Source organism: Colossoma macropomum, unplaced genomic scaffold (assembly GCF_904425465.1).
Source record: "Colossoma macropomum unplaced genomic scaffold, Colossoma_macropomum, whole genome shotgun sequence".
NCBI classification, from domain to species: Eukaryota; Metazoa; Chordata; class Actinopteri; order Characiformes; family Serrasalmidae; genus Colossoma; species Colossoma macropomum.
In genome coordinates, this window is record NW_023494804.1 from 7282954 (window position 1) to 7307958 (window position 25005).

General features: G+C 43.5%; 1 protein-coding gene across 2 annotated transcripts; it reads left to right on the forward strand.

The window, feature by feature from the left end:
- The first annotated feature begins 1311 nt into the window (after positions 1-1311).
- Positions 1312-24648, forward strand: vezf1a (vascular endothelial zinc finger 1a). 2 transcript variants are annotated; one of them, XM_036595043.1, is made up of 6 exons: positions 1312-1486; positions 11995-12779; positions 17654-17723; positions 18024-18189; positions 22125-22160; positions 23853-24648. In XM_036595043.1, the coding sequence occupies exons 1-6, from the start codon at positions 1454-1456 to the stop codon at positions 24212-24214; spliced, it is 1452 nt and encodes a 483-aa protein (XP_036450936.1). In that variant the 5' UTR covers positions 1312-1453; the 3' UTR covers positions 24215-24648. The 2 variants fall into 2 exon arrangements, with proteins under 2 accessions (XP_036450936.1, XP_036450937.1); XM_036595044.1 differs by lacking the exon at positions 22125-22160.
- Positions 24649-25005: the final 357 nt, after the last annotated feature.

Consider the following 25005-nt stretch of genomic DNA (forward strand, 5'->3'; position numbering starts at 1 on the left):
GCTCTACATTTCATAGCATTAAAGATATATACCAGACAGTGATGCCATGGTGCACCATGGCATCACTGTCTTTACATCGTGTCCTTAAATAACATGAGATTTCTCTCCGGCCCGTACCGAAATAAACATGATAAGCATGTTAACTCAATAGGCTGCGAGGCTTGTGTAAGAGCGCAGTGTCTACAAATAACAAATGTCAACCCTAATTATGAGCCGAGTGCTTAAAGGGGAACTCCACTTATTTTTCAAAAATTCTACATAATTAAACAGTTGGGATGTAAACAAAGTCATTCAGAGCGGTTTGGTGTGAAACGCTCCGTACTAGAGAGACTTGCTGAGTCAGAATTGTTCACAGTGGTGATGATAGGAACCAGACGTCCACCTCTAAAAGCTTCCCTCACAGAAAGTTATTACATAAAATTATAACATTTTATTACACAAAATGGTTATGAATATGCTGCCTGATGTCTGACACATTGTTTTTGTCTTAAAAAATATTTGAATCCGTTTATTTTAATCCATTCATGGCAGAGGGGTACACGCAGGGCGTTGTGAGGCAAAATAGTCCCCAAGGAAAACTTATTATTTTAACATGTATGACTATTTTACCATCATCAACATTGCATATAAAAAAGTTAGAAGGCGTGCTGGTCCACTGGTGGTTTTGGATGGTAAATAAATGGCAGTATTTGTGTTGTGGACATGGTAACGTCTGGTTCCCATCAAAACCACTGTAAAGAAATCCGAGTCTGTAAGTTTCTCTACAGTGAACCTTTTCACATCAAACCACCTTGTTTACATCTCAAAAAAATTCTAAATAGGTGGAATCCCCCTTTAAAACAGACTTCATTTTGGAAAGGTGCGTTTGCCTTTTTCCCCCCAGCTCATTAAGAGACTTTCACTGCAGCACAAAATCATAAACCCTCCGTTCTGAAGGAATGAGCGGCACAGAGAAATGACTGATATCTGCCTTTAACTCCCTCAGCGTCTTCTGATGCAAAGCACTCATTTCGTTTTAACTTTAAAGAAGAGAAAAACACGTGTATATTAGGTAATGGCAAAAGAAAAAAAGAAAAACATCAGAATTTAAGCCACCATGCAATTGATCAACTTCTTGGCATTTATTTTTGATAATGTCCCCAGAGAGTCTGTTGAACGCGACATGAAAAGGGGTGTCCACACGTAAGCTTTTCGTTGAATGTGAATATGTATAGCACATCGACAATATAGAATATGTATTGCATTTGCTATACTTTTGCTATACTTTTAAAATGAGTAAAATAAGCCGAGTATGCTTTTATTATGTCTCAATAATTCTGGATTTAAAAATGCTATAGTCCCGTCTCCCCCCATCTCGGTTTTGGTTCGGCCCTGGGGTCACAGGAAGTTGTAGCCGCTGCCATGTTTAGCTGCTTTGTTGTAGATTTCTTGCAGATTTTTTTTAAGTGTTGCGATGGAGCCGAGCTGGAGTTCATTCTTATTTCAGGTAGGTAAAGGCTCTCTGGGATGCTAAAGAAAAGAAATAACACCCGAAAAAATCGCTGAGGGAACGCTTCGGCTCCTCCCGCGGCGGAGTTTGATTTTTAAAGAGAGATGTTTTTTTCTCCAATTCAAGCAAAACAATGGTACATCAATCCCGGGCTTCCAGCTGTGAGGCAGGAGCGGGACGCTGGAGACCCCCAAAAACACTCTCTTTTTCTTCTCTGAGTCGTTAAATATTTACGAATGTAACTTTGGATGTTTCTTATGTGTTCTGGGGTTTGGTTAAAGCCGCTCGTCTCGCTCAGAAATCCGCCTTTTTTAATTGTAAAGACGAGTCTGAAGTTGGCTTCCTATTCGCCAGCGTCTTGTTCGAATGTTCCCGTTCCACCTTAAATGGTGCAGCAGTTACACTCTGGCGACTCAGGCGCCAGAACGTAACTGCTGCACCATTTAAGGTGGAACGGGAACATTCGAACAAGAAGCCGACTTCAGCTTCGTCCTGTTTTATTTTAAAGCAAGCAAACACGAGTCGTTCATCGCAAAGCCAGTCTGTGTTTTTTCTTGTGTTTTGTACTCGCAGTCCTTGATCCGTTTTGCTGGCTTAGAAGAAGACCGGATCGATTTCGCTCATGTTTAACTTGCTCGACTGGCCGAAATGATTTAATCTGGAGTATAATGTGAGCTTGGCGCAAAACGTGTAGCCAGGACAAGTCAAGTTTGGCGCTGATAACTTTTTCGGGGGGATTCAAACGGCGATGTACCGTAGGTTAAGCCGCGAGGTTGAGGAATTTGAGCTATGCGTATAAAGCCAAGGCGGTCACGCGTTTTTATTAATTTCTTCATTTTTTTGTACTTAGTTTTTTCCTCTGTCAGACCTTCTTGAACTGTTTTCCCCTTTCCCGTTCGCTTCGTACACGAATGTGGCCAAACTACTTTAGTTTCCACACAAATCTGGGTCATTTTGGGGGTTTCTAACTGTTTTCCACCGAGAGCTGTTGTCGAGAGTGCTTGTAACGTTACATGAAACGTTGGCGCTAACTTTTGTGTGCTAATGCTAACCTCGCTATTTACCTCAGACAAACACAGCATCGTTTAAAAAGGAGCTCCAACAATTTTTTCAGAATTTCTGAATAATTCAGTGGTTGAGATGTAAACAAAGTCATATAGAGTGGTTTGGTGTGAAATGGTTCGTTATAGATAAACTTACAGACTCAGATTTCTTTACAGTGGTGCTGATAGGAACCAGCGGTCACACTGTCTGCAACACAAATATAGCCATATTATTCACTGTCCAAAACCACCAGAGAATCTACGCGTGTCTTCTGAGTTTTATATGTAATGTTGATGATAAAATAGTCATAAATCTGAAAAAAAAAGTTTTCTTTGGGGGCCATTTTGCCTTAGAGCACCCTCCATGTATCCATCCCCCATGAATAGGTTAAAATTAATCGATTAAAATATGTTTTAGACCAAAACTTTATCACGAAACTACCAGAAAACAATGATTTAGATATCAGGCTGTGTATTCATAACCATTTCATGTAATAACTTAGCTTATAGAGGTGTTAAACACCTCTGTAGACGTCTGGTTCCTATCACCGCCACTGTGAACAATTCTGGCTCCAGGTTTCTCTAGAATGAAGCATTTCACACCAAACCACTCTGAATGGTTTTGTTGACATTTTGACTGTTTAATTATGTGTAAATTTTGAAGAATCAGTGGAGTTCCCCTTTTAACTTTTGTGTACATATTTCCTGACTCATTTATTGCATCAGAACATATTTAAACTTTTGTGTAATAATTCAGTTTTGTTCACATGTTCATTTTCAGAGTCTAGACTGTTGGCTTCTGTCTGCTTATGTCTTGGATGGCTTGTTGGCCTTAAACCCAACTTAAGCTTAAAATTCATGTCCGGATATCGTTTCCAAGTGTCTTGGGAGTCTAATACGTAGAAATAGTAACTACTTTTCCATGCTTAAGATGCTTAAGTGAGGCATGGATGACTCAGAGCACACTCTATCAGCTAGTTTGGGAAAGCGTGGTAGTAAACATCCCTCCTCCAGCAGTATTATTTGCCTGGTGTTGATTTCATGTCATACCATGTGTAGACTGGAGAGGAAGCATTGCTGACCTGCCTGGACATTATCATCAGACCACTGCTTCGTTTAACTCTGGACATCTAAAGTAAATTAAAATGTAAAGTGAATCTGAAATGGTTCTTTGTAGATCTGAGGTTAGATGGTGTCGTGTTTCTGCAATAAGTTATGGGAAACAAGATTTGGTGGCTTATTAGAAGAATTTGTGCTACTTAAATCAACTTTTAATAAACAGAGGACTGGACAGCACAGCTGAAAGTCCTTTTGCACAATTTGGTGGTCCCTTTAGGTGAGTGGTTGTGGCCTGCCTGAACATTGGCATCATGATTCCTTTTAATTGTGGTCTTCAGGAGTAGAAGCAATGAGTCTGAAATGGTGCCGTCAAGATCCCAAAGGTCGGCTGCCTTTGAATGTTGCGCCATCAGATTGTCGTCTTAGATGTACTAGATTTGCGTCTGCTTATGCTTTAATTTTTATCTTTGATTTGATCTTGCAATATAACTTTATTATAGCCGGGTAGCAGGTTTGGTCAACAATGTCCGTCAAGGCCACTCTGCAAAGGTGATATTAGGCCAGCAGAGTCCTTCTTAGGTAAGGCTTAATGTTTTGGCGGAAAACTTCTAATTGTGATTTTTCTGAGCAAAACTAGGCTTTTGTTCTCCGTCAAGAAGACCAAGGCATCCTTTTTCTAGGCTTGAATGGTGTGTGTAGTGTGTCAGACTCCTCAGACTCAGTTTACAAGCTCTGTTATTCGGTTAAATTTCCCCGCTTAAAACTCGAGACAAGATTTAATAATGTAGGATATAATTGAGATCGTAGCTCTTGCAATTTGAGATTCGCAGTCTTGTAAATTGCGACAAACAGTTGCTTGTTCATCCCCACTCTTGGGTGGCACATACAACCTGAAAAGCACCACTTTCTCCCCCATGCTCGCTCTCTCATGCACACTTTGAATAGTGAACCTGATTATTAAAGTGGCTCAAATGCGTATCCTCGGGGCACACTCCTTTCCCCGCCACCTCTCGGCTTTGAAGTTGTTGCTGTAATTGTGACAGGTAGAGCTACTGTATTCCCAGCATAGCGCAGAGATGCAGCTGTTACCTGCTAATTGGTGCGAGCCCCAAGCCCAGTGCGAAACCTCTGCTGCAGCTAGAAAGTGCGAATTTGAGCGTTCGCTGCAGCTCTTCTGCTCAAGAGGGCGAGGCTGCTGTCCTCTGAATCACCCCCGTGGGCAGTAGCCTGCGTAACGCTCAGGAGTGAAAGTTCAGGCCATTCATGCTACCGTTTAAAGCAGGAACTTGTTGTCGGGTTGCCTGACTCGCAGTTGCTTCTGCAGAGATTAAAGCCCGACCGAGCGGTGGTTTATCAACTTCGGTGGAAGGTGTAAAGATAAGAACCTACACCCTTGAAGGCAGCTGTAAAGTTTGTGCCAAATTTTCTTGGGGCAAATTCACAGTGGTGCAAGTTGGAACGGTCTGGTTGTAAACAAAGTGGTGGCTTATTACTACTCAAATCAACTTCTTATCAACAGAGGGCTGGTGCTTGGGAATTGGAGCGACCCTCAGTCCTTTCGAGAGAGAAAGAATTTCATTTGGTGGTCCTTTCATGTGAATGATTGTGCACGGCGGGCATTGTGCGAGTCCTGAGAGAGTGGAAGTACATGTAATCCCTTTATTACTCAGCTGAAGCGGAGCAGGGAGAGAGAGAGAGCCCGTTACCGTCACAAACCCGGAGCTACCGGCAGTGCCGCCACTGAATGACTCATGCGCTTCCCGCCAAGCAGAGAAACGTCCATCTCTCTCTCTCTCTTTTCTGTCTCTCTCTCTCTCTCTCTCCCTCGCTCTTTCTCACTCATGTCCTCTCTAGAAGCCTGTAGTCATTGATCTTAAGCGGGCTTCCAGCATGGCAGCATGTTAATGAGGTGTTGGATGGCCTGAGCAACCTTCTGCTCCGTGACCCATTTCTGAGTGCATCGGGGCTCGGACAGTCGTTTAATATCATCACCTTGGGGTTGTTTTTTACGCCTTGAGTTCTTCCACCACTTTTTTGTTTTCTGATTTTGGCCTTTTTTAGTATCAGGCACCCAGGAGTTTTTCCTTTTTAGTCTGACTATGAGAATGAGAAAACTATTTCCATATCACTGGCCCGTCAGTGAAGAGGCATGAGCGTGTAGGATCTTGTTTCTCAGAAGAATATTGCCTTTGATAGATTGTATTAAAAGGCTGTTGGTTTTAGGCCAGACTCTGCCAGTGGGAAGGGGAAGACTACTCATCAGTCTGGAAATTTGCTCTGTCAGGCAACGAAATAACATTTGTTCAGGATGAGCTCATTGTGGAAAAACACTCTTGTGCTAAATGAAATGATGTGAAAGTTGAACACATACAGTAACGAACTGTTTTTAATTTATTATATGCAGGCCGTACAGTACAGCAACCTGCCCTCGTTCCTTGAAAAGCGCTAGGCTTCTTTTGTTGAGTGTGGATTTTTTTTGTCCCCCTTTAGCTTAAACACCCATTCTACTTTCTCTTGTTTCCTTTCAAATTCAAATTTAAGAAAGCTTTACTTGAAAATGAATTACCATGTGCTACAGCATTCAGTCTAGTCCCCAGCGCAGTTCCCCATTGTGCCGGAGCTGCCTTTTAAAAAAAAACTGCTTATTCCCGAGCCGAGCTCGGTTTGGGATGTTATTTACGTTGGAGTGACCTCAGCCTTCAGAGCCGATTTGGATCAAAACTGTCAGAGCGGCGTGAAGGCGCAGCAGGCTGCAGTCACCATGCCTGTGTCTGGGAGCATGGCTGCCCGTCTGCAGTGCCGCACACTCAAGACTCACAAACACCTTCTCGGGAAAAAAGTGATAAGAATGGCGAGGATCCTGGAAGGTGCCGGCCAAGCAGGTGTACAGACAGTGGGGTATCCCCCCTACAAACCACAGCTAAAGTCTCCAGGTTCCCAGGTCCCGCTGCATCTGCAAGGCGTCCCACCAAGGGGTGTGTGGAGAAATGCAACCGTTCTTCCCATGAATAGAGGAACCAAATCAGCGAAGACTCTCCTACAAAGACCCCCTGCCGGGGCCTGAGTGCATCACTGCTCGGATTTGGGGGACGCAACAATAGGGCAGATGAAATAAGGAGTACAATGTGGAATTCATTTTTCTCTCTCTCTCTCTTTCTCTCTCTCTCTCTCTCTCTCTCCCAACCCCCCTTACACCCCCCACCCCAATCTCTATCCCTGTCGAGGCTGGCCCTATTGGATGGATGGCTGAACCCAAATGTAAAGGGTCAGTTGTTTAACCCTGGTCTTTCGTGATTGCGGAAGACAACGCACTCGTCTTAATTGCAGTGCCCTCCTTTCCCAGAGCCCCTCGGACAAATGCTGGCACAACATGTATAAACGTTTCATGTTTGACTAGTAGGTGGCGTCGTTTAACGTAGTGGATTAATAGTTATGGCATTTTCTTAACCTCCTTTTTTTTGTTTTGCGCCCCGTGTTCAGAGCCGTGGCATGTGCCTTTACTTGCAAGACTAAATAAAATTTAATGAAGCGACTTTATTTTTAGATAGCTATAAAAAACTTTCCAGAGAAATGCCAGTGAATCCTTCCCAGCGGTTAGTTTATTTGGCTAGTGTTCTGTTGTGTCTGGATCGCAGAGAGCCATTTTGAGAGGCCGTTAGGCGAGGGCTGCAGCCATAATGGAGATTAAGAAATGATTGTTGCCGTGGCCAGACCCTAATATGTGCTGGCCCTCGCCTATTTGGGATGCTCCATTGAACAACAATAGTGCGAGAAGCCCAGCACTTGCTCCTTTTTTTCCCCCCTCCTCTACCCCAGTGGCATCCCTGCTTGCTATTGTGATGACGTGCCGTCTGAAGTGTTTAAGAAGCCCCTGATTCTGTACTCGAGGCAAGAGAACGAACAGGAGAGGATGCTTCTTTCTGAGTCTGAAGAAAATCCCAAAAAAAACATGCACACCTGCCTGGATCCGATTTGCGGCTTAAAATAGTCCGCGTGGCCCGTTTGCTGAAAAGCCGCTGCTTTTGAGGAAAGATCTCCCTCGAAGCGAGGGCTCAGTAGTAACTGAGCTCTTCCGCAAAACCACGTGCTTTGGCTCTTTTTCCCCTGTTATGTCTCCGCAGCTTTTATCTGGGCTGCTGTTTAGTCTCGGTGTGCAAGTTCACCAGCAAGAAAAAACAAAGGCAAAATGAATTCAATGGAAAGGTTGTGCCTTGTGAAACAAGACGATACCAGTGTTTGTTCATTGTGCAGTTGGGTAAGGATGGTTTGGCACTTAGCGCTAACATCTTAATTTTTTTATTCGTTCAGCGTTGAATTGATCTGCTGGTTCAGATATTTATTTGTGATTAAATTTGGGTGAATCCGAGGCAAAACCATTTTTACTACTAGTTACTAGTACTTTATTTTTAAGCAAGCTTATAGGGGAATTCCAGTTATTGTTATTTTTTTCCTGTATACTTTACTCATGGAGATGTGAGGTCATTTGGAGTGGTTTGATGCTTTTACAGTGGTGGTGATAGGAACCAGGGGTCACGATGCCTGCATCAAAAGTATTGCCATTTTATTTCATATCCAAAATGACCAGTGAACTCAAGTGTCTTCAGTTCTTGTATATAATATTGATGGTAAAATTGTGGTAAATCTGAAAAGGTAACCTTTCTTTTGTACTATTCTGCCTCACATCACCCTGCAATTATCTCTCTATCTATCGTAAAACAATGTTCCTCATTCACCAACTGTTTTTAAGAAAACAATTCTTCTTAAAACCCACTTACCCAGTTTTCACGAATGTTCTGACATTCAGCAGTGTTTTCTTATTTGGGATTTGTTCTTGGGTAAGAACAGAATCTACACACATTTAAGACCACAGAGGAGCGAACAGTGCTGTGGTTTAAGAACACGTCATGAATCTGACACAGACTTTTTCTTAGGACCTTTCTCAAGAACACATCTAAGAAAAAACATGGAAAGATGTTGGTGAAATGAGGCCCAATGTCCTAAGCATCAGGCAACGTATTCATACCATTTCTTGGAAGCACTTAGAGCTTTTAGAAGCATTAAAAAAGATTCAGACATCTGGTTCCAATTCTGACTTGCTCTAAAACACAGCACTTCACATTGTTTTGTTTACATTTTAATTATTGACTCATGCACAAAATGCTTCTTTGATTTTGGTGTGAAGATCAGATACTTCTTAGGTGACTAGATTTTTGAAAGGCCATGTACCAGTCTTTCAGAGACATACAATGCTCTTAAAACTGAATAACTTTTGGTTTCATGAGCACCATTGCTCTGCGGATAAGCCTTGCATCCCTGGCATTTTCTGAGTTTGTTAAATGTTTAACGTAAGTTGTTTGGTTCAACTTTTTAAGGGCATGTGTTCGTGTCCTGAGTAGAGACGTCGACTTTTGTACTTAAAAACCTGCAACATTTGGGAGGTTCCATTGTGTGTTGTGGATGATAACTTTTCATCTCTTGATGAAGTGGCTCTTTGGCAGGACCACTGTGATGTGGTTGTGGTTTGGGGTTCCTCAAGACAGGTTTTCCCCTGACCGTGTAAACAAAGGCCTGCCGAGGGCTCTCCCGGCCTAGCCGCAGGCCACACAGTGACTTAGACAGCGCTCTGATTGAAAGCGAAGATGGATGTCCTCCCTGGTGCTACCATAAACAAGCCTCGCCGCTGTGGGGTCACCAGCAGAGCGGGCTTCATTTCCTCAGACCACAGATTCCCCACCTCCTCCTCCTCCTCCTCCTGAGGGCAAACCGCTTGTTCCAAAGCTCTTGTGTGGTCGCTTCTTTCCTCCTTCTGTTTTTCTCTGGCTGTCAGGTTTGCCTCACCTCTGCGTTCGCGCTGAGCTCATTCTCGCTGATGTCAGTGCTGGCTTATCGCCCTGCTCTACATGAGTCGGCTACTTCTGCGGTCACATGACCCGTCCGCCGCATCGTAGCGGGTGAGATCGTTTGCGCTTGCCCGATTTAGAAACTCCAGTGGCACTGGGCTGTTTTCGAGCCATGCTACTGAGAATGCCCAGAACTATTTCTGTCCCTTCTGTGGAACACCCAGAGCAGCCTAACCTCTTTCTTTCTTTTTTCCTCCATATGTTAAACTATTGTTGAGTTTGCCTCGCTCTCTGAGTGTTTCATTCATGAATTCATGAGTCTGGAGCCAAATTCAGCTGCCTGAATCAGTCCGAACCAGACATTCCAGATCGAATGATTTCCCAGGAATATTTCTAGCCTCCATGGCGGAGTGCCTGAATTGATGATAGAGATTTTTGAGCTTTGTTGCAGTTCCTCACAGCCTGTTTTTATATGTGATCATGCATGGGTCACACTCATCATTGCTCATCAAGCAGGCTGGCGGAAATGCTGACCAGAGCCGCGCTGTTGCTCGGTCAGCCTGAGTGCACTGTGCCCACTTCCACACATGTATCCGAACTGAGTCACACTCTATTTTTGAATGGGCTTTGCTGTCTGCTGTCTGCTGCTGACTTTCTCTGTCTCTCTTTCTTTCTCTTTTGCTCTTTGTCCTCGCTCTCTCTTCCTCATTCACACTCTTTCCCTCTTTCCTTCTAGCTGTGATCTTTTGGTAGAGGTTCAGGGTCAGGACAGAGGTGGTTGTTGGAAGGAGGGCAAAGGTCTTTGAATTGTAAAATGGTTTGCATAGTGGCCAGTAGGCCTAGTAAGTCCACCATAAGCTGCTGATCCATGATCCATCTAACGTGGGTTCAGTTCCTCATATCCAAACCTGATGTAGGTCCTGATGGAGAGGTTTCTAACTTCTTACAGTGAAACGAGCACCAAACCCTGAAGTTTATAACCTGTGAGCAGCTCTAGTGAGTTAGTGCTCATTAGGTGACCCAATCTGAAAACATAATAAACCATGTATAATTCATTTCCTGTCTGGCTACTTTGCTTATGTACATTTCATGAATGTATGTAGTGAAGTATGTCAGGCTTTAAAAAGAGGCTCCCTGCAAAAAGGACAAAGCTTTTTGAGGGGTGCAAGTCACCGTTATGAGTAATATGAAAGTGCTTATTGTGCTTTGAATGCAGTTTTATGCTTTAGGGGCACCGAGGGGAAGCCCACACTTGTTTTCCTCCGTTCTCTCTACCTGTCATCTGCATTCCCCTGCTGTAAGCACATTTAACTAGCTCTGATTCCGCTGACGATGCTGCTCCTTTCCTCTCTGAGATGTGAAGGATGTGGCCCATTTTAAAACTTGTGTAATTTTAATAAGAGATTTGCCTCAACAGCCTCATATATAAAGTATTCTGAGAAAGGTAAAAGAGTTTAGGTATGTGCTGCTCACCCCAACTTCAGGTTTTTCCCCAACAGGGATAAAAATGAAATATTTGCATGCAGTTTAAGGCCCAATCCCATTTCTTATTTTTACCCCTACCCCTTGTTTTCGGGTTACAAGGGGTAGTGGTTGAAATCTTGCCCAATGAAATGGGACAACCCTCAAATCAAAAAAATAAATAAATAACATTGCTTCATTAACAGGCTACTAACGGTGCTCTGTAGGCGACCCGGCCCGTCTTCAGTGATAGCAGAGAAGGGGAAGGTTCAACAACCTCACTGCTGGGTTTTAGTTACATTTAGGGCATCAAATGCCTTCAAAGAGGGGCTATAAGTCTATTATAAGACGAAGTTGAAGTCTGCTATTCACCAGCTTCTTGTTCCGCCTTAAGTGTTGCAGCAGTTACATTCTGGCGCTTCAGGCGTCAGAACTGCTGGACTATTTAAGGTGAAACGGGAAAGTTATCTAGCTACCTACCGAGGTATTAGCATACTGTTAGCGATATTTATGCTTGTTATGAAGAAAATGACCATAATACATTGAAAAAACATTAAACTAAGATAATACAGTGGTTATCATAATTTTTGTAGTAGAGAAAATACATTTGTGGGTTTCTTTGGTCTCTTGTGCAGCCATTTTTTTATTCTCATAACACTCTGTTTGGAGCGAGTCTCTGAAAAACCTCTGTTTGGAGGACCATGTAGCCCCAACACTCTGCCCTACTTCTCTATCTCAACAAAAATGGGGATACCCGAACCCTAGACATGAACGCGCAAAACAGAGGGCTAAAGGCTAAGTGGTAGGGGCAAGGGGTTAAATGGGATTGGGCCTTAGTGATGCACTGCCTTCAGATAATTTCTAAGTATGAATTATAATTAAATATTTTTTAATTAAATGTATTTATCTAGTTTTTACTGCTAACATTCCAAAAACACTTAACATTTCCTAATGGATTTCTACAGTGACTGCAGATTTGAACTTGACATGACATTGTACATGTATAGATGTGCAGGTCAAAATTTTTTTTAAGTCTGAGCCAAACTGCATAGTCAACTAATCCCTGCAGCATTTGCTTTAAATCTGTGTTTCCTTCTTGCAGCAGGCCAATGAAGCCCTACACCACCAGCACCAGGTGGCCCCGAACAGCCTGCTGCCTCTGCTGAACTCTGGGGCCGAGCCGCAGGACCAGAAGCCCATTATGCCCATCCTGCTGGACCAGAAGCCCCCAGTTAGTGCGGCCGAACTCCTGAAGGACAATGTGGCCAGTGGGACGGGGGGCGGAGGGGGTGGCGGGGGCAACGGCGGTGGCGGCGGGGGTCCCATGCCCATCGTGAAGAAGGAGCACAAAACCAAGACGCCTTTCATCTGTGGCTACTGCAACAAGGCCTTTCGTGACAGCTACCACCTGAGACGGCACGAGTCATGCCACACGGGTGTCAAGATGGTGTCGCGGCCCAAGAAGACGGCACAAACGGCGCCCACCATGGTGCCCCTGATCTCCACCATGCCGCGGGAGAACAGCGGCAACCCCTCCTACATCTCAACCATTGCCGGGATTCTTACCACAGCCACCACCTCAGCCTCCACCGGCTCCAGCGTAATGACGCCCGCTTCCATGACCGGCGTGGGTCAGCAGACCGCACCCAAAAAGCCGGCCAAGCCTGTGAAGAAGAACCACGGCTGCGAGATGTGTGGAAAGGCCTTTCGTGATGTCTACCACCTGAACCGCCACAAGCTGTCGCACTCAGATGAGAAACCCTTCGAGTGCCCCATCTGCCAGCAGCGGTTCAAGAGGAAGGACCGCATGACGTATCATGTGCGCTCGCACGATGGGGGCGTCCACAAGCCATACGTCTGCTCCGTCTGTGGGAAGGGCTTTTCAAGGTATGGCCTCCTAGATAGCATCAGAGAGTGCTAAGTGTTAATGCTGGAACCATTTACCTTCTATGCTTTAGCTGAGCGAATAATATAATAATTTGTTGTGTTTGTTGCAGCAACATAATTCGTGCAAGTTATTTCTGTCCTTTATCTCTAAAAGACCTTCTACTCAGATGCAGCTATATACTTTCAATTGTTTTAAACAGTTGAATTTCTGTGAAAAGTCATTTCCATTACTTTCCCCAAGACGTGTTTGATGCTACACGTTTGCAGCACGTTTGCTACAAGGCTAATGTAGCTTGCGTACACCTGTAAGTGTTGTGTGTCCTGCATAGCTAAAGCAACACAGACTCAGACCATGCATTAAAATGTCAAGTCATCTCAAATAGACTTGCCTATGACCTGTAACAGTGGATGAAGGTAGGGTCAGAGTTCAGACTGTAATACGGCTGTTGCTACAGTTTTTAGCTTTTGAATGTACTTGTGTCCTGTTTTACACATAAGCAAGAAATTTCTTAACATGACAAGGTTTGAGTGTGATTTTACGCCTGAGATTTGCAGAGTGCTAATTGCTGGGGTACGTCCTTGTAACTCCAGTGGATCCCAGTCATTTTGCCAGATTGTTTGCCAGATATATATATATCCATCCATCCATCATCTAAACCGCTTATCCTTCCGGGTCGCGGTGGGGTGCTGGAGCCTATCCCAGCTGTCATCGGGCGGAAGGCAGGATACACCCTGGACAGGTCGCCAGCCCATCGCAGGGCAGACAAACAGACATATACATCCACACCCACACTTAGGGGCAATTTAGCATGTCCAATCAGCCTGACTGCATGTCTTTTGGACTGTGGGAGGAAACCGGAGTACCCGGAGGAAACCCACGCAGACACGGGGAGAACATGCAAACTCCACACAGAAACGACCCTGGTCACCCGGCCGGGAATCGAACCCAGGCCCTTCTTGCTGTGAGGCGACAGCGCTACCCACTGCGCCACCATGCCGCCCCTATATATATAAGTATATATATATATACTTTTTTTATTTAAACTAAACTTATCCTGCCACCAGCGGTTCCTGGGAACTGGCAGTGTGGGAATAGTGAGCCTGTGCAGATATCCGCTATTTTTCATGTACTTATCAGACGACGATCAGAGATGTTGATATTTCTACATTTATAAAATGTGGAAATTAGGCCTGCATATATTTGGATCATACTAAAGCAAAAAAAGCCACAAGTGGGCATGCGTTACAGTGATTTTATCACAGGGAATGGTGTTTTTTAAATTACCATCACAAGTCTAATATACCCCCAATCCAGTGGTGCCCCTCTAGGGCTAAATCTCAAAGGCTCCCTGCTCCCTACATAGTGCACTACGTAGGAATTTAAATACTGTCACCTGCATCCCATCACTGCATAGTGTAGCTAAAATTTGGGATTCAGCCACATCCATGCTCAACAAGTAGTGCACTATTTTGGCTGTAGAAGCTAGAATGTCAAAACTTACATAGCAAACTATTTAGGGATTACAGAGCCGTTTGAGACTCAGCCTGGGTTTGATGCTACTTCTGAAACACAGACACTTGGTGATCCATGTGAGCAGCATTAGTGTCAAAGATTAACATTATTTCATTAAAAACAAGCATTTTTCATGTATTTTACAACAGTTTCAAATGCGACTTAGCCAATCAGCTTTTAGGACCGCAACTATGTGTTTTATGAAGAGAAATATAACCCTGTATTTCTACAGTGTTACAAACGCAGTACACTGAATAAAGTGCAGACATATAGAACTAAATGTTCTGTTTGTCGAGAGTAAACACATTAAATATTGGTTCAAATTGTTGGCTAAATCTAAGCATCTGTCTACTGCCTAATATTTCCTTTTCAGCAGTTATTTGCTGATACTGATAGGCCTGTCATGATGATTTAGTACTAATTAAATGAGTGAGATTAACTCAAGATTTAGTTGTTTTTTTCTTAAAGAGGGCAAATAGACCGATTAGCTGTTTTGCCTCCTAGCTGTCGATACTTAGTAGCTGCCAACTGATGAACAAATGATACTCAGCGATGCCCTCTAAAGGCATTATAGGACCAAAACAGACATTAGAACTTTATCATAATGCTTATGATGTGTCTTAATGTGTTTGTCTTCTGTTATTTACCTATAGTGATGAAAATGCACTGAAAATGTGTGACGTACACAGATACCTGTGCAACCTAACAACTGTAGAAAATAATTGCTGAAATAATTGTGACCAGGCGATTATGTGATGATTGTGAAAGCCTAGATAAAAGTATGATTCAGATGATACTGTGTGTGACCATCTGAACTGATTCTGTTAATGAAAGGTAATTAGTTGGAGTGCTGGAGCAGGAAGAACCTTAAACTGTTCTGGTATGACGAGCTCTGTCTTACAGGCTACTTTGAAACAGTCCCTAAGTTCCGTTGTCTGATCCCACAGAACGTGGTGATTTTTTTTATGTCGATGTTGAAATACGCGTACAAAGACGTAGCTGGCTCCACCATCTGCTCCTCCATATGACGTTAACATTGTCTTGCTCCTGTTGGCTGCTGCCGGCTGATTTATAACTGCAGTGAATAGTTGTGACTGGCTGCTTTTGTGCTTCCCCAGCACGCGGCGGGCCGGGCCTGCCTCCTGGAGTGGCCCCTACCGTCTCAGGCCGAGGGGGGGAGGGGATGAGGGCTGGCTGCTTTGATTCCTATGTCACGCTTTGGATACGTCCAGCTTGCCAGTGCTACCCCTCCCGTTCCAAAGGGGGTGAGAAAAAAAGCAGTAAAGAAAGGGCCGGTGAGACATGAGTCTGGGATTTCCTCTTGCTCATGATGCAGTCCCTGTAGACCACACTCGGTGTGTTGAGATTGTGGCTTCTTTAAGAGCAAACGGTGCTGCATCATCCCTCTATTTCCAGGCAGAGGCGAAGGCTCAGTGCGTCATACCAGCTCGCTCCACATCCTGTTCCAGCTCGCAGCACTGCGTGACTAATAATCTGAGGATTAATTTCAGGGTGAGCAATGCAAGTCAGAGCGCTCAGAAGAAAGGAGCCGTTTTTAGCCCGCCAACTGTTCCCTGGCTTGTAGGACGTTTTGGGACATGACGTAGTGCTGGCCCCCCAAGAAACTATCCTAACGATAAATAGCAGGATAGCAGGGGAGGGTTAGAGGGCAGCGGAACAGGATTTGTCAGAATTACTTAATAATTTTTAGAAACTTTAGTCTGACATCATGGTTGAGTAACACCATTTTATCTGGACTGCCAGCATACCAGGACTGCTTGCTTCGCACGTCTGGAAGCCACTATCCTCTTCAGTCAACAGCAAAACAGGCGGGGGGGGGGGGAGACCGAGGGGTGGCCATTCCGGTTCAGCGCACTGCTGAGGAGATCCCACTTGACTCCTCTCCTCAGCAGCCTAAGCATGGACAGTGTGAAACTGGCCCTCCTGTGACCAGCTGGCACAGGGCTGCCTCGAGAGGGCAAACGACTGGTTGCGTTTTACCGGTTCATGCCTTTCAGAATGTCTTACGCAAGCACACCCACCTTGTCTGGCTCGACCTGGCAAAGCAGGTGGTTCTGGAGTCTAAGTGCTTCCAGTTTACCGAAAATAGCAGTGATGTTCAAATTAGGGATGCACTGATATGGGAATTGTGCTGATGTCTTTCATGTACATATCTGCCAATGCTGATACATAAACATTTATAAAATATCGAAATTGAGATTTCATCCAACTGGAATAGGATTAGGAATAGGAAGGAATAGAAATTATGGTGAGATTATTTTTCTGTAGGGCTACAAAATCAGTAAAGTTAATGAAATGCAGATGTTTCAGCATCATAGCTCAGCATCACCTAAATGCTCTGCTCCATCTGAATACATTAAATGCAAATGCAAGTTTGAAATATTGTTTAACTTTAAGCATCTGTTTGATGCTCAGGATTATAGTCGGTGTTATGGCCAGTGTATTTAACTTTATACATTTAAAATGTCTGACCGTTTTGGTGTATCACTGTGTGAGTGCGTGTATATGTTATTCTTTTTAATAACATCCATTTTAACAAAATGCAAACCTGAAATGTTTCTATTGTACGAAATGCTAAAAGCTAAACATATAAATAAACATGTCATTATTGCTTTCTGGCAAAAACAGTGCAAAATGTTGAGTCACGTCTGAAAGTCTACAAAGCAGAAGTAAATTTTTTTATTTGGCAACATTATTTTTGTTACACCTTAAATGGAGCAGCAGTTAAATTCTGGCAGCTGTAGTGGCGCTTGAATGTAACTGCTGCACAATTTAAGGTGGGCCGTAAGCCAGCTTTAGCTTCGTTGAATTTCTCAAGTCATTTGTCTTACACCTACATCCCATGTACTCGTGTCTCTGCCGCTGTGGAAATTTGGAAACTTAGTCATTCACGTTATGGTACCAGCTGGTCTTGGGCTTGTTGCGCGGACAAGGAAAGAAACGGACACTGTCTGATGCAGCTTTCTCTATGTCCGCTGCCTCAAAAACAGCTACTACTTTGGATTCAGCAGACCATCCAATGGGAGGTGATGGAGAGACTGCTGCATTTTTATTTTCATTTGAAACGAGACTGAGACATCCTTGACTCCCTGCTGAACGGCTAATGTTAACGTGGCTTGCGTTATCTGCACTTATTTGTAGCATACTGGTATAATGATTCTGGTGAAGCTCATACTTGAAGTAGAATTTCAAACAGTGAACTGTTATGTTTATTTTATTATATTTTATAGCTGTTAACTGCCAATTCTGGTGACTCTATCATCCTGCAGAAATAGGCAATGATAAATTGCTAACTCAGTGTTACTGCTTGTGTCTCTTACCTTTATTTTCCCTCCCTCAGACCTGATCATCTCAGCTGCCATGTCAAACATGTGCATTCCTCAGAGAGACCATTCAAATGCCAAGTAACGGTAAGAGACCATTGTTCTTTTCTTTACATAAATAGTAACGTACTGCCACGCTTGCCCTCATTACATTTGAAATAGAGCAATTTAGTGCTTCGCTTGTGTGTCATAGCTACATAGCAATAAATAGAAGCTCCATTTTCCATAAGAGCCTATTAGCTTCTGAGGGTGAACATCAGAGGGAAGTTCTGACTGCATTTGCGAAGATATGTAGTGGAGAGAAAAGGCCTAACAAATGCAGTTAACTTCAAAGAGACTCTAAGGAGTACTGCAGTATTAATGACCAGATTCTCTGCGTGTCGGCAGGCCTGCACTTCTGCCTTCGCCACCAAAGACAGACTGCGCTCGCACATGATCCGGCATGAAGGGAAGGTCACCTGCAACATCTGTGGCAAGATGCTCAGCGCCGCCTACATCACCAGCCATTTAAAGACGCACGGCCAAACCAACTTCAACAACTCCTGCAACAAAGGTAAGTCCACTGCCTTCACAAACCCGGCAATCTCAGTCGCCACAGGTATTCAAAGAGTCCCAGAGTGGGAGAGCTGATCATGGTAATCCCAAATCAGCTTTCCGACATGTCGTGACTTTTACAATACCACTCCTGATCCCGACGAAGGATTAGTCACGTAGTTCTAACTATTAGTTCAACATACTTGTACTAATATTCACTTCATTCTGACATAGGCTAGTTCCATGTCCCTTCTTACAATGCTGTGTTTTCCAGAAACACACTGAACTCTGCATTGAGCACATTTGGCTGTTTCAATCCATCTGAGGCCTCATCAAGCAGGATTTCTTGCCTAGCCTGCTAACTTTTAAGCTTAGTTTGATCTAACCGTAGATTTTCTGTTTCACAACAGTGTGTCTCTCTTACTGTGCTCTGTCAGCTTTTGCTGCTTTGCATCCTCCCTCTAGGGTAGTGTAAGTTCAAGATTTTGTCTTGTAAACAATTCATGGATTAATCAGGGCAGAGATTCTGACCAATCAGGGATTGACAGAGCTAGAACCCGCTGGGCTTACTTTGGGGGAAAAATATCACTTTTAAATGAAAGAAAAAATCTGACTACATAGATGTGACACCAAGGCAGTCTTACATGATTGGCTTCTCACAGTCAATGCCACATTTTCTTGTGCATGTACATCATAGCTTAAGTGTCTGAGTGTCTGGCTTAACAGAGAATATTGTTTAAAAGCCTTTGTAAAACAAGTTAAACATGATTGTTAGTTGAACGTGCTTTGTGCAACAGGCCCTCTACCTCAGTCCCTTAAGGACTGTGGACAAAACTCTATCCCATACTGTTTCTATTACTTGCTTTCTTTCTCTTTCGCTCTGTTCCATCAAAACACTTGGCAAATATCCAAAAAGTCAGTAAAAGAAAATGCAACTTAGTGCTTCCATCATGCGTTGCTCATGTTGTTACAGTGGAGGGTTTCAAACGTTTATTAGCTCTCAGTAGAGTGGTTGAGACGGCTCTCTGTCAGTTCAGAGACGCTGGGTGGAGTGGGCAGTGGCCCATTTAATGAGTAATGAGGGCTGGAATCGCTGTCCCACTTTGGCATTGCCCATCGAACCCCTGGGAACGTCACCACAGCAAACAGTTGAGAGCACGTGCCAAATCTTTTATTGTTGCTTAGTTGAGAAATTTGTTCTTCTTATTTATCCTTCGAAGAACCACCTATTCCACTTTATCCAAGTGTAAAAACTTGTTTTTGAATTTCTGGCTTTTCCATCCAGACTTTTAAATGTGCATGTTCAGAATGGAGCTTGCACCTTTGCTGATGTAGCCAAGATAACTCCATCCTCAGGCCTGTTGCGATTTGCTCTGGTTTGGATTGAAATGCTCCAAGGCACACTTGAAAGTTTTCCTGTTCTCCAGCCCTGACTCTAACCAGCTTTTGGGGGAAGAAACAACTTGCTCAGCAGAAAGTTTTTTTCCCTTGAATATCTAGGAGGGTCTGTGGACTCGGATGGCTTGTAGTGTCTACTTTGGTGTAGACATTTCTGGTACCTCCTATTAATTGCATTGGTCGGGCCAGGTTATTTCTTAAATTAGCCAAGCTTGGCAGTAGGCAGTTGATGCCATGCGCCAACCGGGACCTTAGCTGACCGCACTAGTCACCTTACGAGGACGCAGGGCAGATTAAAAGTGCATTGTAAGTACAGTAGAAGGCCAGCAACTGATTTCATCATGTGGCTTCATAGAACAGCCGCTTAATTCTCTCCTGCAGTTTGATGGAGTAGCTTTAGGCTGCGTGCTGTGGCGGACGCCATTCTTTAGTGCAGCTGGATAGATTAGGTTCATTAGGAATCTGCTGTGTGCTTCACATTTTAAAAGATCATTCCAAAGGTTATCCACAAACACCCATTAAACTGGGTCAGTGCTAAGCACCGTGGTGCTGACTGTGGATTCCTCATGCATGGGTGGATGATGCACCTCCACGTATGTTTTGTTTCATTATGTTTACATTATGCAGCCACTCACTTGCGTTCTTTTTGGAATTGCTTGAAACTTCCCTCTTCATAAACCATGTAGTGTAGTTTCTTTCTTCCATCTGTTCCATCCATCCAACCATTCATTCTGTCCGATCATGCTGAAATGTACTCATAATTATGTCTGACTTGCATTTGTTGTGTTAACAAGATGAGTTTGCTGTTTTGATGCCTGTGATTGTCATAGAGCAGTAGCATTACAGTGCTTTTGTTTGAATCATCTTGATGTGCATTGACTGCCATGTTTATGTAATCATATTGACTGAAGTAGGGCCTGTTTGGTGCAGTATGCATGTTTAGTCGTTCTGTTTGTTTAAATACCCCTAAATTCATAATTTAAACAAAAAAAAACTGTTAAATTATTATAGATTACTACATTTTTGATATTTGTATGACCAGGAAAGCACTAAAAATGCCATAGGAGCCTCCGTAACCCGTCAAGATTCCTTAAGAATGTGAATATTTATGAATATGCAAAGTTAAGCAAATTGCAAATTCCCCATGCCTCCTGATTCCCAAGCCCCGCCCCTTTTCCTTTTACCTTGCACTCTGTGTTTAGGCAAATGGGGAATGCAGACCTGTCTTTGGACAGATTAAACAGACGAGATGGGACACAAACAAAACGGAAATGAGCTCATGAGCGTCTAATAACCAGAAAATAAATGAGAATTTTTCAGTTTACCCGATACATGTTAAATTATAATCTGAACCACAATTAATAAATGTTGAACAGTGCTAATGGGTGTACAGTGGTGTTGGTAATGCTAGCAGTAGCTTAGCAAGCTAATAACCCAGCTCAGCACACCACAGAACAGGCTAGACTCGGTCTTTGTCACCCAGTTTTGAGTATTTATCTTCTAAAGTTGTCCTTGCATGGCATCAGTGAGCTGAACCTGTGAAGCCGTTTTATCCTGCTCACTAAGCTAGCGCTACTCTCTGGTGCTAATGAGGACAGTGTAGTGGAGCAAAAGTAGCTTAGCTGATGGCTCGAGACACAAAAACAGGTTCTCTGCCTCAGATTTGAACCTTAAACCTCTACACCTGTATCGGTAGAGCTACAGTGAGCCAGAATTTGAGCTTGTGATTTGTGTGTGAAGCCGTTTTAGCCTGCTCGCTAAGCTAACGAGGACAGTGAAGCAAGGCTAGCTTAGCTAAAAGCTCAACACAACAGCAAAAAACATTTGCTGCCTCAGGTTTGAGTCTTTATCCTCTAAACTTGCGTCAGGGGAGCTTCAGTGAGGTTAAATCAAGCCTGTGATGTGTTGAAGCTGTAGCATGCTAAGCTACTGCTACTAAGACACATCTACACACTATATTTCACAGTTTATTAGACGAGGAACAATAATTTGACACATCGTAATTCAAACACCACCATCACTTATTTATTTCTGCCGACTGCAAAGTCCAAACATGTTGGAGCAAGTATGTCATGAGGTCGTAATTCTCTCAGCTGCTACAGGGAACCTCATGCATCGCTTTTATCATCGTTTTTTACTTTTTTTCAATCATAAGCCAAGAAGAGTTAACCTTTTAAAAACCAAGGTCTTTCAAAACACTTCATCATATTGCGTTATTCACGGCTTAGGCATATTCACAGCCTCTGGGTTCATCAAGGTCTTCCTGCGATCCGCCTTAATTGGTTGACAAGTGTTGCCCCCAGATAGGCTTGTTGTTACGTATTGGTGCATGGCATGGCAGTGTGACACAATGCTATGCTGACTATGATGATGTGGTGAAACCTGGAGTCATATTAAGCCCCCTGGCTCCAGGGCCAAGCCTGGTGTAGTGTGCCCCCCTCACCCCCCCGTAACGAGGCTGCTTCGTGCAGCGAGCTGGAGGGGGGCACCAAGACTCCCAGCCTCAGCCCTGGCTGGCTGGCCATCATAACACTCTGTGTCTGTATTTCTGAATAGGAGACTGGCAGTGGAACTCCTCAGGGCTGCGAAAAGGTAAACATGGAGATTCATGTGAAACATCAACCCAGAGCATGGGGGGGGAAAAGTCACATAAACCTGCTCTGAGTCACAGTTGTTTTTATGCTCTATTTCTCCTCAGTGATGATATGCACTAGAAAATAGTCTAATTTTTCAGCTGATACCAGCAACGTCGGTCAGTGATTCAGCATGTTGACTAGGGGTGCAAATACATATTGACTATATAGCACTTTACATAACTTTGTAAATAGGCGGTTGTCAAACTGGTCCGCAGACAGTCCACATTTTCACAACTCCCAACATGGGGAAGAGCAAAAGTTTGGACTCTCTGTGGAGCTGATTTCAGAACTAACATAGTTCCTCCAGAAAATTCTGTGTATTCAGTGTATTTTTGAAAAGATTCCTCCACTAGGCAAAAGGTGCCTCCACTACCCATCCAATGAGAGGAAAATATATTTGTATTTAAAAAAAAATGTATGTCTTTTTTTAAAGGTATAGTTCAAATTTATAGTTTCTACCCCAGATGTAGTCAACCACCCAAGACATGTTTGGAGAGAATTTTTGCTTTTTTACTTCAGCACTGGAGCTACAAGGCCAACATTGCTAACAAATACAAAGTCAATAGTCACCCAGATCTTTTCCATACATCCTCAATGCTTCTCCCAAACCACTTCCAGGTCTTCAGGAAGGTCACATAGACTTGTCAGTGTTGTGTATCACTTAATGCAGGGGTGTCAAATCTTATCTACAAGAGGGTTGATGTGTCTGCAGGTTTTTCAGACAGGCTGATACGACTAGTTAATCAGTTTGTCTCAGCTGTTTGTCCCACAGCTGATCATGTTTGTTCCTGTTCCTCCTACAAAAACCTGCAAAAACACTGGCACTTTGTGGATGAGATTGGACACCACTGGCTCACTGTCAACTATAAAAATGAACTTAAAAACTTCAGTGAATAGCCGAACACTGCAGGAAGGCATATTAGGCATTTTACACAGGCATAGTATTGCTACAGATTAGGTCCACACTTTGTTTCCTTTTACAAATGAACGTAACCTTAGTAAAGACCTTGATGCCGTCTGAGTGGGTTGACAAGTTTTGTGGATGTATTTATAGAAAAGATTTGGGTGACTGTTCACTTCTAGTGTTTGTTAGCTACGTTAACCTGCTAGCTTCAGAACTAAACTAAAGAAGCAACATTTGGACATTAAGCATGTCTTGGCTGATCGACTACATCTGGGGTGAGTGAATTTTGTGAATTAAATTTTTTGCCAGTTCCTTTAAGAGTGTATTTTTAGCTACAGAACGTAGCATCTTGCACAAATTACATTTTAAAACACTATTTCAATTTACAACCTAGCTACCGTCTTTATTTGAGTACAGTTTTGTTATTTGGCCCACTGCAATGTTTTTGAACCTCTAATCCAATTGAATCATGGGGAAATGGGAAATTTGACTTTTCACAGTGCTGTTAATTGTTTGCTGAGGTGTCATTAGCCTGTATTTCAGGTCAGACCATGTACACCCCTAACATTGATTAATTATTATTATTATTATTATTTATTTATTTATTTATTTATTTTTTAAGTTTTTACACACATTTATGGAAGATTGGCAGTATGATTCCTGCCTGTAGGGGACTGGGTGGGAATGGGGAGAAACGCAAGCCAAACCTTTAACGCGTCCCTCCATCTGTCTGATCTGTTTTAGACAGCAACGAAGTCTGCAACTCCGCCTCGGCCACGCCCGTCACCATCTCCTCCCCGATCACCACAGCGATGAACCGCGGCAACACCAGCAACCCCGTCACCATCGCCGCGCAGATGAACATCACCACCAACACGGTGAACATCACCTCTCCGGTCAGCCTGCAGCACCCCGTCACCATCACAGGGCCGGTCAACATCGCTTCGGTCAACATCCCCGCCACGGCGCCCATGAACATCGCCCACCCGGTGGCCATCACCACCCCCATGCCTATGAACATCGCAGGGCCCCTGAACATCGCCATGAGACCCATGGAGAGCATGCCTTTTCTGTCCCAAGTTCTGCCTTCCTCGCCACCCTGGTAAACGAGACGGAACTCGAGCCTCCCAACTTGAACCTGATTCTCCTTACCAGCTGATTTACGCCCTCCTGCACCCTCCAACCCAAGCCTGGTCCCCAACCCCGAGAGAGTGTTTACTCTTGCAGTGTGGCTGAAACCATACGGCTGCATCGCAAATCTAGATGAGCTGATGGAGTTTTCTACACGTTAGAGTTTTTTTTTCTTCCTCTCTCTGAAGGATTTCATACCTAGAGAACAAGTTTTTATTTGTGATGTGCAGTCCAGAGACATAGGGGAGACTCTTCTTTGGCAGCATTGAGCACGCAGACCTTGATGGTGAGGTTTTTCAAAAGGACGAATGCAATAAGTGCTGAATTTTTGTTTCCTTCTTCTGAACAGTTGTTTTCCCAGAGTGGTGGGAGTTCTTTTGAGTTAGCCGTAGCCTGCTAATCAGTATTTAATTTTGGGAAATGAGTTCAAAAGGGACAAAGGCTTTCACTTTTTTTTAACACATGGTTTTTTGGGTCTTATGGAAAGGGGTGGGTTTAAGTATGTTTATGATTTGAGGTACAGTGACTATCTCCTACAGTCGCCTATGCTGGCGTTTTACGTTCTTACCAACTACAATTGTGAATTAAGATATTTTTCTTTAGCTGCAGTGTTAGGACACTGTTGATCATGACTGTTATTGTTTTTGTTTCTGCTCTGTTTATTGAGGATGGCTGGGGTGTGCTTTGTTTACTCATGTTTTTATTATTATTATTTTATTTTTTTAAACAGGAAACAGAGGAATCTTGCACTGAAAGCATATCCCTT

Excerpts from the sequence above, each read along its gene's own strand:
- vezf1a (XM_036595043.1), top strand. The coding sequence starts at position 1,454 with ATGGAGCCGAGCTGGAGTTCATTCTTATTTCAG. Across the intron at positions 12,780-17,653 it reads TGTGGGAAGGGCTTTTCAAG|ACCTGATCATCTCAGCTGCC; the intron begins GTATGGCCTCCT and ends TCCCTCCCTCAG. Across the intron at positions 17,724-18,023 it reads CATTCAAATGCCAAGTAACG|GCCTGCACTTCTGCCTTCGC; the intron begins GTAAGAGACCAT and ends GCGTGTCGGCAG.